Consider the following 14013-nt stretch of genomic DNA (forward strand, 5'->3'; position numbering starts at 1 on the left):
TTAATCTGTTGTCCATAACCATGGGTCTTTGTTTGTTTGTCCTATTCATTTGTTGCTTTTAGGTTTATGTCCCACATAGAAGTGATATCATGTGATTCTTAACTTTTTCTGTTTGGCTTATTTCACTTAGAATGATTATCTCAGGGTCCATCCATGTTGTCACAAATGGCAGTATTTAATCTCTTCTTATGGCTGAATAATATTCTATTGTATATATGTACCACAGCTTCTTTAGCCAATCATCTATCTTTGGACACTTCAGTTGCTTCCATGTCCTGGCACCATGAATAATGCTGATATGAACATCAGTGTGCAACTCTTTTTGGATATGGGTTTTCAAATCTTTGGGGTGTACACCCAGTAAAGGGATTGCTGGATCATATGGTACATCAATTCTTAGTTTTTTAAGGAAACTCCTTACTGTTGTCCATAGTGGTTGTACCAATTTGCAGTCCCACCAGCAGTGTTAAAGGGTTTCTTTTTCTCTGCATCCTCTCCAACATTTGTTATTACAGCTATTCTAACAGGTGTGAGATGGTATCTCATTGTGGTTTTGAATTACAGTTCCTTAATAGCTACCAACATTGAGCATCTTTTCATACGTTTGTTGACCATTTATATGTCTTCTTAAGAGAAGTGTCTGTTCAAGTCTTCTGCCCATTTGTGGATCATTTGTTTTTCCATTGTTATTCAGTTGTATGACTTCTTTGTATATTTTGGATATTAGTCCCTTATCAGAGGCATTGCTTGCAAATATGTTTTCCCATTCAAATGATTGTCTCTTTACCTTGTTAACGATTTCTTTTGCTGAGCAAAAGCTCTTTAGTTTGATGTAGTCCTATTCATTTAATATGTTGCTGTATTTAGATCGCTATTATCATGTTTAGGATTTTCTCATCTGTGTTCATGAGAGATATTGGTCTGTAGTTTTCTTTTATTGTGTTATCTTTACCAGATTTTGGTGTTCGAGTAATATTCACTTCGTAAAATGAGCAAGGAAATAGTGCCTCCTCTTCTATTTTTTAGAAGAGTTTGAGGACAATAGGTATTAAATCTTTGAATGTTTGGTAAAATTCTCCAGTGAAGCCATCTGGTCCTGGACTTTTACTCTTTGGTAGGTTTTTGATGATTTTTTCCAGTTCGTCTAGGAAGTTCACTCTAGGAAGATCCATTCAGTCTAAGTACTGGTCCATTTCCTCTAGGTTATTATATTTGTTATTATATCCTTTTTCATAGTATTCTTATATGACCCCTTGTATTTCTGTGGTGTCTCCCTTTATTTCTCTTTCTTCCCTTATTTTATTATTTGTTTCCTTTCTCTTTTTACTTTAGTGAGTCTAGCCAAAGGTTTGTCACTTTTATTAACCTTCTCAAAGAACCAGCTTTGTTGCATTTATTTTTTCCATTGGTTTTTGTTTTCAATTTCATTTATTTCTGCTCTAATTTTGATTATTTCTTTCCTTCTGCTGATTTTAGGCTTTATTTGCTCTTCCTTTCCTAATTTAAGATGAAGCATTATATTGTTTATTTGGGCTTGTTCTTGTTTTTTGAGATAGGCCTTTAACGATAGGAGCTTTCCTCTTATGACCACTTTTGCCATGTCCCAAAATTTTTGATATGTTGTACTATCATTATCATTCATTTCTGTGTATCCCTTGATCTCTCTTTTTACTTCTTCTCTGACCCAGCCATTCTTCAGTAGCATGTTGTTTAATCTCCATGTATTCATGGTTCTTCCTGGTTTTTTTTACAGTTGATCTCTAGCTTCAAAGCCTTATGATCAGAGAATATAGTTAGTATGACTTCAACCCTCTTATATTTGTTGAGGCTATCTCTGTGTCCCAGTATGTGGTCAATCCTTGAGAGTGTTCCATGTGCACTAGAGAAGAATGTATAAGGTGCTGTTTAGGGATAAAAGGCTCTATAAATGTCAGTTATGTCCAGTTGGTCCAATGTGTCATTTAAGGATTATTGATTTTCTGTTTGGATGATCTGTCCATATCTGACAGTGGGGTATTTAGGTCCCCTACTGAGATAGTGTTATGTTCTGTTAGTTCTGTTGGTTCTGTTAGTTCTGTTAGTAATTGTTTTACATATTTCGGGGCTTCCTAATTGGGAGCATAGATATTAATAAGTGTTATGTCTTCTTGGTGCCTGATTCCCTTTATCATTATGAAATGTCCTTCAGTATCTTTCTTTACCTGTTTTATTTCAAAGTCTGTTTCGTCGGATATTAGTACCACTACTCCCACTTTCCACTAAATGCAATTTGCTCAAAATATTTTCTAGTCTTTCACTTTGAGTCTGTATTTGTCTCTGGAACTGAGATGTGTCTTTTGGAGGCAGTATACAGTTGGGTTTTGATTTTTGACCCAATCTGCAACTCTGTGTCTTTTTATTGGTAAGTTCAGTCCATTTACATTTAGGATGATTGTTGAAATACGACATTTTCCCAAAGCCATTTTATGTTTTGCGTTCTAGTTTCACATTGTTTCTATTGCTTCCTTGTCCTCATGTGTCTGTTTTTTTTTTTATTTTGGTTGAGTTTTGTGGGTTTTCCCTGTGATCCTTCTTGTTTTAAGTTCTATACTTCAGTTCTGAATCTTTGGCATGTGGTTACCATTACGAATATGTAGAGAATAGTTTTATATATATGTATGTACCTATATATATACACAGTCATCTATTTTCTTCTGCATGTACCTTATCTCCATTCCCCTTTGTGAATTTAGTCTTTGAATCCTCCGCTTTTCAGTCATTGTTGTCTCGATTTGTCCCTATGTATGCTGAACCTTCATTACTATCTTGCTATAGCAAATCTCTTCTTATTATCTAAGTTTATAATGCTCTGTTCTTAGTAAGAGGTCTACTCTTCTGCTTCTATCTGCCTACTAGTCACCTTATTTCTACTTATGTTTTTTTTTTCTTTTTTTTTTTTTTTAATTTTGTTTCAAGTTAGCTGACTCCTTTCAGTATTTCAGTAATGCAGGCCACATAGTGGAGAATTCCCTCAACTTTTGTATGTCTGTAAAGGTCTTTATTTCTCCTTTACATCTAAAGGGGAGCTGTGCTGGATACATTATTCTTGGCTGGTAGTTCTTTTCATTTAATCATTTCAGTATTCGATTTCACTACTTTCTGGTTTGTAAGGTTTTTGCTGAGAAGTCCGACAATAATCTAATGAGTTTTCCTTATAGGTTACCTTCTTCTTTTCCCTGGCTGCCCTTAGAATTCTGTCTGTCGTTGATTTTTGATAATTTAATACAGTGTGTCTTGGTGAAGGCCTTTTTGGGTTGAGATAATTGGCTGTTCTGTGGACTTCTTGAATTCCAAGCTCTAGTTCATTCCTTAAATTTGGGAAAGTCTCATCCACTATTAGTCTGAAAATGCTTGCTAATCCCTGCTCCTTTTCCTTCCCTTCAAGAATGCCCATTATTCTTCTGTTTCCTATCCTGATGGTATCAGCTAGTTCTTGTATTTCTCATTCGTTATTTTTGTTCTTTGGTTTCTCTCTTCTTCCTTCTGATTTATTTCTAGATGTCTGACTTCGATATCACTGATCCTTTCCTCCATTTGTTCAACTCTGTTTCCCAAGCTTGCTATTTCATCTTTTTTTTTTTCACCTCTTTCAGTGTGTTCTTCATCTCCAGAAGTTCTATTTGGTTCTTTTTAGGGTTTCAGTCTCCTTGCTAAAGAACTCATTTTGCTCATCTAGTTGTTTTTTCAATTTCTGAAATTGTTGATGTAATTCATTTCAGATCTCATTGAGTGTTTTCAGAAGGACCATTCTCAATTCTCTGTCATTAAAGTTACATATTTCTATATCTTTAAGCTTATTTTCTGATTTTCTGGAGATTTTTCTCTTTCTTTCTGAGCTACCTTGTCACCTTGGTTGTTCATGGTGTTTAACAGACTATTTTTCTGCCTGAGCATTAATATGTGTATTCTGCTTTTTTCTAGAAAGAAGATTTATTATATAAAGGCCTCTCTTTAGCCTGTTAAAAAGAAGGCATTTTTCTTTTGGTTTCCAGGAGGTGGTGTCTAAGCCTCTTGGATTCCTGCTTTATATAGTCTTAATAATGCCTTTTTTTTCCTTATAGATATTCAATCACGCTCGCTACCTTCAGTCTCAATCCCTGTCATTGTTAGTGACTGTTTTGGTAGCATTTGCTCAGATTCCTCTGGGACTCCATGGTGTTCGGTCTAGGAGGGTATGCAGGGAGGGGCCATCTGGCTGGGGGCTGGGGGCTGCAGCTCAGTCTGGCATTCTGCAACTGGGGCTGGTAATAATCAACTGTTGTTTCTCTGCTGTTCCCAGTTCTCTGTTTTCTGCCCTGGTCCCTGGGCACTGCCGCCGGCCACATGGAGCTCACAACTCTCCCAGGCAGGGCCGTTCACGGAATTTGCCGCATTTCTCCTCTTCTCCTCCTCCTGTACGGAGCTCTGGAGGATGCGAAAGGCAGCTTCTGTACTTCTCCCAGTCCACCACCTGATACCTGGGGTTCTGACTTGCGATAGCTCTTATACACAGATTGCTTGCTCAGAGGTGCCGTTGTACAGTTTGGGTGTTTTCTTTTGAGTTTTAGATCTTCAGCTTATTGTTTCCAGGGGAGAAATCCTGGGAGGTCTCTCACTCTGCCATGTTTGTGTCGTCAAGATTCTTCATCTTGATATATGTAGCTATAAGTTTACTTTTAACTGCCATAAGTGTTTCATTTAATAAATAGATTATAATTTATTTATTCATTTTTTGATAGACATTTGAGTCATTGGAAGGGGGCATAGCTTCTTTTTTTTAAATGGTAACAACCAATATTCCTATGGACATTTTTAACATAAATTCTTGGTGACTAAATTTTTGCATGTTAGAACCCCATAATAGCTGTGAGCTCCTAGAATTTTTAAAGGTTATACTCTTCCATAAGTAAACAAATTACTTCCTCTTATTGGAAGAGCAAGCTGTACAGAAGTAAATCTAGTTAATGGAGAAAGTGCTTCCATCTGTTCCAAAGGATAAACCAAGCTTGTGGTATATAAAAATATTTATTTATCTATTTATTATATTGTCTAAATTTCTTGTTTTTAGAGATCTGGTTGATTGGATTATTTATGAAATTCATGCTCATTTTGGAAAACTGGAAGCCATTAGAAGATATAAAGAAGGAAAAAAATTATAATCCCAGTACCCAAAGAAAATCATTATAATATTTTACTTCGGTTTCCCTTTAGAGGTTTTTTGTTGTTGTTGTTTTGTTTTGTTTTGTTTTAGAGGAGGTTTCTATATTCATTACCGTACTTTACAATTAATGTTTTATATCGTAATACCTATTGCCTGGTTAATGATAAGACAACATTTTTCTGCTCCTCCATTTACTTGCTCTACTCTATATACTTGCACAAAGTGAATACATCTGTGAAGCCAACACCCAGATAAAATGAAGAACGTTATCAACCTATCAAAAGCTTTCCTTTCTCATGGTCCCTTAAGTTGAGCCATTCAACCCCTCACCCCCACTTCCAACAGCATTGATTTGTTTGCTGATTCTAAACTATATATAAATAGAATCATTCAGTGCGTTCTTTTTTGAGCCTGGCTTTTCTTGCTCAAGATTATGTTTGCAAAAGTCATCCATGGTGTGTGTTCGTACGTCACCATTTTAATTACTGTCTAGTATTTATTTATTCTACTATTGGTGGGCATTTGGGTAATTCACAGTTTGTGGTTCTTATCAATAGTGCTGAAACCGGAGAGCAACTGAGTTTGGGCCTTGTGCTGCCAGTGCCACTCAGCCAATAGACCAACACAGGAGTTGGGATATTTAAAATAAGCGTTTATTGTCAGGGTGATCAGAGAAGGCAGCAGGTTAACACCTTCAAAAACTACCTTGCCTTATCAGTCGGGCTTAGGGTATTTAAGGGAAAATCTGGGCATTATTCCAGGGGCTACATGACCATTCTGGGTTGGGGGTGGGTCTGTTATGATTTACAGAGTCTTTCCTCTAGCAACGTGGTCCTCTGGTGGCTTTAGTAACCCAGGAACAAAGATGGGCATAGTCTGGAAAGAATGGTAGCCAGAAGGGTTGTGATCAGTAAGCATAAGAGCATTAATCATAAGTTTCAAGGCAATTTCAATGGCAGGGGACAGTCCTCTGGGTCCGCTCTGGGTCAGGCTGCTGGGGATAATCTATTGTTAAGCTTTAGGGCAAAGAAAAGTGAAGCCAAGGACATCGTGAGGCCTCTGCACTACAGAGGTCCCGATCGGGCCCTTCTTCAGTGCTTTCGTGAACATTCTAGAACTTGGTTTGGGGGAGCATTTAATATACATATTTCTATTGGATATATACCCAGGAGTGGAATTGTTGACTCAGGGTTTATAACTTACAATTGGTTTCATTTCAGAGCTGTCAAACTGCGTAAAGGATCAGATAGTAAATTTTTTAGGCTTTGTGAACCAGATGGTCTCTATCTCAAGTACTCAACTCTGTTAAAACCATCCTTAACTTTTGGGCTGTATGAAAACAGGTGACAGCCAGATTTAACTTGGGGGCTGTGTCTTGCTGCCCCCACTGTAATAGATACAAGCATGAAGTGTTCCAAAGTGGTTATGCTGACTATACCCCCACTAGACTAGCTGTAGTCCCCAACCTTTTTGGCACCAGGGACCAGTGCTTCTATGAGAAGCTAATGCCTGGTAATCAGAGGTGGATCTGAGGCAGTGATGCTAGTACTGGGGAGCAGCTGCAAATACAGATGAGGTTTCACTCGCTTCCAGCCACTCTCCTCTTTCTGTGCAGCCCAGTTCCTTACAGGCTGAGAACTAACACCTGTCTGCGGTCCAGAGGTTAGGGGCCCCTGCATTAGACAGTTTTGATTATTCTCCATCCTGCCGACACTTGGCATTTTCTTTTTTCACTTTGACCATTCTATAATTGTGTATTGGTTGCCACAGAGTTTTGCTTTTTTTTTCTTTAATGAACTGAATTAATATTGTAACCGAGTCCAAGGTTTCAACAGCCAGTGAGTCAAGTGACATGGTGTTGAAGCAAGGAAAGCTACTTTATTCAGAAAGCCAGCAAGCTGAGAAGATGGCGGACTAGTGTCCTAAAGAAATATCTTAAAGCACAGAATTCATCCTTCTTTTATGTAAAGGGAAGTGGAGGGGAAAGGAGGAGTAAGCGGTGATTGACAACTGTAGACAGCAGGGGTTCTAGGATGTTTGTGAAACTTCTTCGTTCTTAGCAGGTTGACTAGTTGGTATGAGGTAGGTCAAATCTTTGGTAAACAATCATTATTTTTATACATACTTCCCTTATCTCCTTGGGAGAGGCAATTTCTGGTAAAGAGGCTATAAAACTCAAGTGGCAAGTAGAATTCCTCTAATGATTAGCATTTCTATATCCAAGACTAAGCACGAGCTATTTAACCTGAAGGCCATGGAAGCAAAGCAGCCTTGAATAAAATGGAGTCAGAGAGACTGAAACTAGCATTTCACTGTTACAATTTGGGCATATTATAATTTTTCAACTATATGGTATTTAAAAATGACTCATTTTTAGATTTTGGAATAAAGAATAACTATTTTCCAAAATAGTTATTTTGTTGATCTACCTCTTTATGAACTTATTATAAAATAGATTATTGTAATAGTGAAACGTTACTAGAGCAAAGGGATCCCCCTGTTTCCTTGCATCTAAGTCGGTGAGATATGTACAGGTTTTGCAGCAAAGAAATTAAGCATTTATATTAGAGAGTTTCGAGTCCCAGAGACACAGGCAAGCTGTGGCTTTCAAAGAACTGACTCTCCGGGTGCCTCAAGGAAATAGATTACATAGGGGAAAAATTGAAACTAAGGTAGATGGGGTTGTGGGTAATTGATTATCATGCTCATCCTGGTTCTGGAATCAGCTGTGGTGTCATCCCATCTGGTCCCATGGTCTGTGGGACTGTTCCTTCTAGATGGTCTGGATCTAAAACATGCCTAAAGTCAAGATGTTATCCTTAGTTTAACCGAAACTTATGGTTTCATGATCCATTGACCTGAAGTTTCATTCTTAAAAGATTTGACACTGGCTGGAAACTTATGTCCTAAGCCTTAATGATTAAGGGAGGAGGCATAAAAAAGTGGAAGGGTAAGGGTGGAAAAAGCAAGCAAATCACAATACCGTTATAGCAATCTAAGCCTGCTTGAATCAGAGAAAGGAATATCTTAAAGAATGAAGTCTGCGTGCAGTTACAAAACCTCCATTATATATCCCTCTTGATACAATTAAAATGTTTTGTTTGTGACTATAGTCATGCTTCTCTTAAGGATCTTTTAGGCAAACTTGTCCTTGCGTGAACATCACAGTGCATTTACATAAACCTACTACTACCTAGGTTGTATGGTATAGCCTATTACTCTGTACAGGAAGAAATATAATTTCCCTCTACCCTTCTGGATTCTTGGCTGAGACATCCCTGTAATAAAAGACAGATTAACAGTAGAAAAACAAAATTAACTTTAATAACATGTATACTCCTATATACATGGGAGAGACCCAGGAAAATGAATAAGCTGCCAAAACAGCTGAAGCCATCACCTTATATATCATATTCAGCTGAAGACAAAAGATGTTGGGAGTGATAGGGATGAGTTATGGGAGGTTACCAGGAAAAGCACAATAAACGAAAGTAAGGTTGCTATGTAGATTTACACAGTGGTCTTCTGCATTGATAGAGGTTTCTAGAGATAGTCTTTCTCTACCTGGTACAGGGAGGGGAGACACCCTTACAAATGGAACTTTCCCTTACAAATGGAAATGTCTGTTACAAAGGATAATTTCTACTTGGTTTCAGAGCTTCTCCCATATCTGCTGTTTCTTAAAAATAATCAGCCTAAAATAATCCTTATGTCAAATAGACGTATTTGGGGATGACAAATTCTGTTCTCCTACAGTTCCTCTGCTACAGACCTATACAGCATGTATTGAATACTGTATTGAATACCGTTGGCAGTTGTAGCAATGCTAAGTACTTGGGTAAAGTATTGCCTTACAACCTTAGGAAGGCTGTGACATCACTAGCCAATAGGAATTTTTCAGCTCCATTATAATCTTACGGGATCACCATCATACCTGCAGTCCATTGACCAAAACATTGCTATGTAGTACATAATTGTACTGAGGTAATTTTTAAAATTTTAAAGTATATTAAAAAATATTTGGAATTTCTTGCTTTATATTTTATTTTTATAAATAGAGGAAATGGTGTTTTAAAAGCTCAGTTTATTCTGAAAGTCAATTTATTTTTATTCTTTAGGATTAGTTCCCTTTTCTTCTATGTCTATTATTATGGATTTTGTATAAGAATACTTTATCTCATTTATTTCAGGATGTTCAAGATCCTTCAATATTTGTAACTTTCCCCTTGGAGGAAGATGAAAATATATCTTTAGTTGCTTGGACGACTACTCCCTGGACTCTGCCTAGTAACCTTGCCCTGTGTGTTAATCCAGATATGCAATATGTGAAGATTAAAGGTATGTGTGAGCTTGGTTACTTATGACTGATATGGATAAGGTAATTTTGATGTATTTTGGGAAAGGGTGAAATTGATATTTCTTTTTTGGAGTACAAATAGAAGTTTTTGAAAAAAACATTAGACTTAATCAAAAAAATAATCTCTAAAAGTTTTGTTTTGTTTTATTTTCATTTCTAATCTGTTAAAGAATAAAATTTAGCCAAGTAAATTTGAAGGTCTGATTGGCTCTATTAAGTGGGCAGCATTCTGTCTAACAACTAGAAGAGTGCTCCTACAGAGTTGTACAAAGTGGAAGGTTTTTATAGGAAGAAGGGTGGTAAAACGGAGCTATTAGGGAAAGAAAAAAAAAAGGTTATTTTTAGACATTTTTTAGGGGGTGGGAGGTGAATAGCAAAAGTTTTTTTTTCATGTATATTGACTCTTCTTTTTTTTCATGTATATTGACTTTTCTTTCTATGGGGGTGGAGGAGATGGAGAGAGCCCATGTGACAGATTACCTCCTTGGTGTTGACCAGAAAATTCCAGACTAGTTAATAAAGAATGTTTCTGAGAGAGATGGAAACAGCAGTTAGGTCAGGTAATAAATTTAGGTTTGTTATCATAGACTTTTAGCATAAATGATGCCATTTTTGGCCAGAGATTTAGAGAGGTGGCATCTTGACTGTATTAAGAATCTCTGATGTCTCTTTTTTCAGTACCACCAAGCAGTTTGCTTAATTCAGATACTAGAGTTGCCATCAGATCCCACAGGTTAGGGGCTCCATCTTCCAAGACCTCTCCCCAGCACCACACCGCCGCTTAAGATTCCAGTCACAAGCCCAGGCTGACACCTATACTTCTCACTAACCAACAACCTCCTCCTCTAGTTCTATTGATTTCTTTAAGGGCTCACAGAACTCAGAAACATTGTACTTATTGGCTTTCCAGTTTATTATAAAAGGATATTATAAGGGATATACATAAACAGCCAGACGAAGAAGTGCATAGGGCAAGATCTGGAAGGGTCCTGGGTACCAGAACTTCTCTCTGTATGGAACAGGGATGAGTTACATGGCTCTCAACACTTAGGAAGTTCTAAGGATCTTAGAAGCTCTGCCAGGAACAGATATTAAGACCAAATATATATTTATTATAAATTCTAATATCACAGAATAGGTACCAGAACTTGACTTTGCCTTTCAAATATTCCCTGGTAGAAAGTTAACCATAGTCTTAATTAAGTCTCCAAAGAGACTTAAATGAAAAAAGAAGATTGATACCTTCAGGTTTTGATAGTGTATGGAGAGAGAGGGAAGCCAAGGAAATAAAAGAGAAACTCATAGCCAGGAAAAAAATTCTGCCTTACATGACAATCACTTGGATCCTCAATAGCTTTTGCTGGAAAGAGATATTGAGAAAGGAATGGTAGAGAATTGGGGGTCAGAAAACAGGTAATTTTATTTTTTAGCTGTGCCTTAGGAATGGATAGGATCAAGAATTGGTTTCTTACACTACCTGCTAGAAAAGAGCTGTTATACACACAGAACATCACTCTGGTTCTGTAGCTGCTTCTCTGGGCAGTTTCATTTCTGTCTGCATAAGTTTCCTGTGTCACCAATGAGAAATGGCCATTCCGTAGTGAGCCTGACAGCCTTAGAGGCCTTCTGGCTGAGATTTCAATCACGTGGCTCCCCTACCTGTATATTCCTTTTGTACTTCCTAGGTTTTATTCAGAAAATGTAGACTCCACTTATAATGATGTTCCTGGGAGGTCAGAGCTGGTTGTTGGCAGAAGTATTTGCAATGATTCATAAATTCTCATTTTTCTTATTGTGAACTGAATGTATGTCAGAGGCACTAGTAAAATCTTGAGTATGTCATACTTTATAAGTGGGAGTTTAAATTAAATTAGTCTAAGTTTTTGTAAGGCAATTTGTTAATACCTATTAAATTTTAACTGTTTATACATTTGTTCCAGCTTTTCTCTTCCTGAGGTAGTAGCCATCAGAAGAATTTCCAGTAAGGGTACAAAGATACATACAAGGATACTCATCCCAATGTTCATTGCTGAATAATTTGAAAACAACTTAAATGTGTAGGATTAGTTGATGTGTAAAATATAACTTGTGCTTCCGTTAGAATGGAGGACTGTAGAAGTATCTAAAAGAATGAGAAAGATATTTATGTGCTAATATATTGAAAGAATATTCACGATATATTATGTGAAAATAAATAACTATATTATTATGTCTCACAATTATTATACCTGGAAGAATGGCCACTCAGATGATAGTGCCTGAGGGTAGATGAGATTACAGGAGACTTTCATTTGTAAACTTCTTTGTTTGTTAATGCAACTTTGAAACATTCATATATATATTACATTTGGTAGGAGAAAATTAAGATTAATTTACTTAATGGACAGAGATGCATTTAACAACAATTGATAGCCTAATAGCTTTTGATTTTTTTTTTTTTTTTTTTTTTTTTTAATTTTCATATATAAAACTGTGTCCTAGCATTCCTTTCAGTATTTCTCTGTGAGTACTAGGCACACTGGATGCAGGTGATACCAGAGCACCCAAAGAAAAAAGTATACTGATGCATGTCTAATGTAGAGTAAGCCAAAGTCTGAATATTACTGAAGTCCACTTTTTCCATTGCTCTTACAGACATTATCAGAGGAAAATTATTCATTTTAATGGAAGCCCGATTACCAGCCATCTATAAATTGGAGAGTGACTATGAGATCCTTGAAAGGTAAGTAAGTATACAAATCATTGATTTGTGAGTGTGTATGTCTTTAGTTTTAAAAAGTAACACACTTTATAACCCAAAAGGTATATTACTCAAGTTTAGTTTTAAATACTAACACCATTTTAAATACGAAATACTTAAGTACCTGTTTAAGTTTTAAGTACTACTACATTTAGGTAACATGTTCCAGCGCTAAGGACTAAGGAACAAATAAACCAGAAGGGAATGTTGACTTGATGTGGCTGCAGCCTCATTTCCTTGGGAATTTAAATCTAATTGTGAGTTTGCCTTTTTCCTTTTTCTAGATTTCCTGGTGCCTGTCTCAAAGGCAAGAAATACAGGCCCCTGTTTGACTATTTTGTGAAGGTGAGCTTAGGCACCTCCACCACAGGCTCTCCACAGACTGTGTACAGTGTTGGATAACTGGAGCAGTGTGATGACAACTGGAGTGGTGTTCACATTATCTTATTACTACATTGTTCCTATGAGTATGCCCAGTCCAGAAAACTGTTTCAATATTAACAAAATTAAATTCTGTTCAGGTCACCTTCTTGTTCTAACAGTTAAAATCCTATAGGAATTTTTTAAATACTTTTTTCAAATTACTTAAGAAATCGCTTCATTTGGTCAGATTTATATGTGGATATTTTTATTGCTTATAGCCTGCATGTCACCCAGGAATATGAGAGTTGGTTTGTTGTGGGTTGTTTTTGTTTTTAATAAATTTAGGATAGTGCTCAGAATAAAACTGTGTAAAAGTAGAATTAATTTTAAGGAAATTGACAAAGTGGGTGCTTTAAATCTAGGCAAGGCAACACAACAGAGCTCCTACATTTAGTAACTTAGATTCTTTAGGAATCATAAAGATGTTTTATGTAGTTTTCATAGTCTGACAACAGAATTCTCAGCAATCACTGCAAACCCGGGTCACCACCTATAAGAGAACAAAGTCAGCAGGAATTTCCTGTTGGTCCTTATTTATAGGTCTTAGAGTAAAATGATGAGCAATGCCATGAGACTTGGCTTTATATATTATGTAAAAATTACATTCAGCTGGGCATAGCATTAGCTGACAAAACTTACATCATAGCCCAAGATAAAACATTTGCTTACCTCTCTTCTGGTTCAGTTTACAATATCGCTCGCATCTGTCTCTTTACATTCATGTATCTTGAGAGTTTCCCCATGTTTCTCATCTCCTAATTAGTGGCCCTTTTCCTCGTATCATGTTACTTCTGGTGGTACTGCTGGGTATTCCTATGCTTTGCCTCATCTGGTCCCTCCTTGTGAACCTGTAGATGGTTGCCAGCACATTCCTTGCCAGTGTTCTGCATGTGGTATGAGGCAAATCTGCTGCATAGTCACATCCCCTATAATGTTGCTTTAAACATATCTTCAAACTAACTGCCCTTTCTTTTCTCTCACTTTGTCTTTATTTTCATTAAGTTATCCTTCTGTTTAAAAAATCCTTCACCTTTCTCTAATGTCAAATCTGTTCAAGTTCAGTACACTCTTCAAGGCTGAACTCTGATGCCATCTAAAACACAGCACTTTCTGAAATGCCTTTTTGGTTTATTCCTTTGAAAAATATCATACTGAATTCTTCTCTTGTATATCTTTTATATTTTGTTTTATAATGTATTTGTTTTTGTCTTAAAACTTCCACTAGATCAGTGAGTCTTACTTACCCTTTCTGAATCACAGACCCTATTGAGAACCTGAAGAAATCTCACTCCTCTCAAACAATGCACATCGACA

The 14013-nt window shown here is 36.7% G+C and overlaps 1 protein-coding gene across 1 annotated transcript in view; it reads left to right on the forward strand.

Annotated features, from left to right (window-relative positions):
* IARS1 (isoleucyl-tRNA synthetase 1) overlaps positions 1-14013 on the forward strand; it is an 88442-nt gene that overhangs the window by 13639 nt on the left and 60790 nt on the right. Inside the window, exons 7-9 of the mRNA XM_016128851.1 lie at positions 9370-9517; positions 12171-12258; positions 12561-12621. Coding sequence (XP_015984337.1) covers positions 9370-9517; positions 12171-12258; positions 12561-12621 — 297 coding nt within the window. The remainder of the gene's footprint in view (positions 1-9369; positions 9518-12170; positions 12259-12560; positions 12622-14013) is intronic.

This window comes from Rousettus aegyptiacus, unplaced genomic scaffold, assembly GCF_014176215.1.
Source record: "Rousettus aegyptiacus isolate mRouAeg1 unplaced genomic scaffold, mRouAeg1.p scaffold_m13_p_3, whole genome shotgun sequence".
In the NCBI taxonomy this organism is placed as follows: domain Eukaryota; kingdom Metazoa; phylum Chordata; class Mammalia; order Chiroptera; family Pteropodidae; genus Rousettus; species Rousettus aegyptiacus.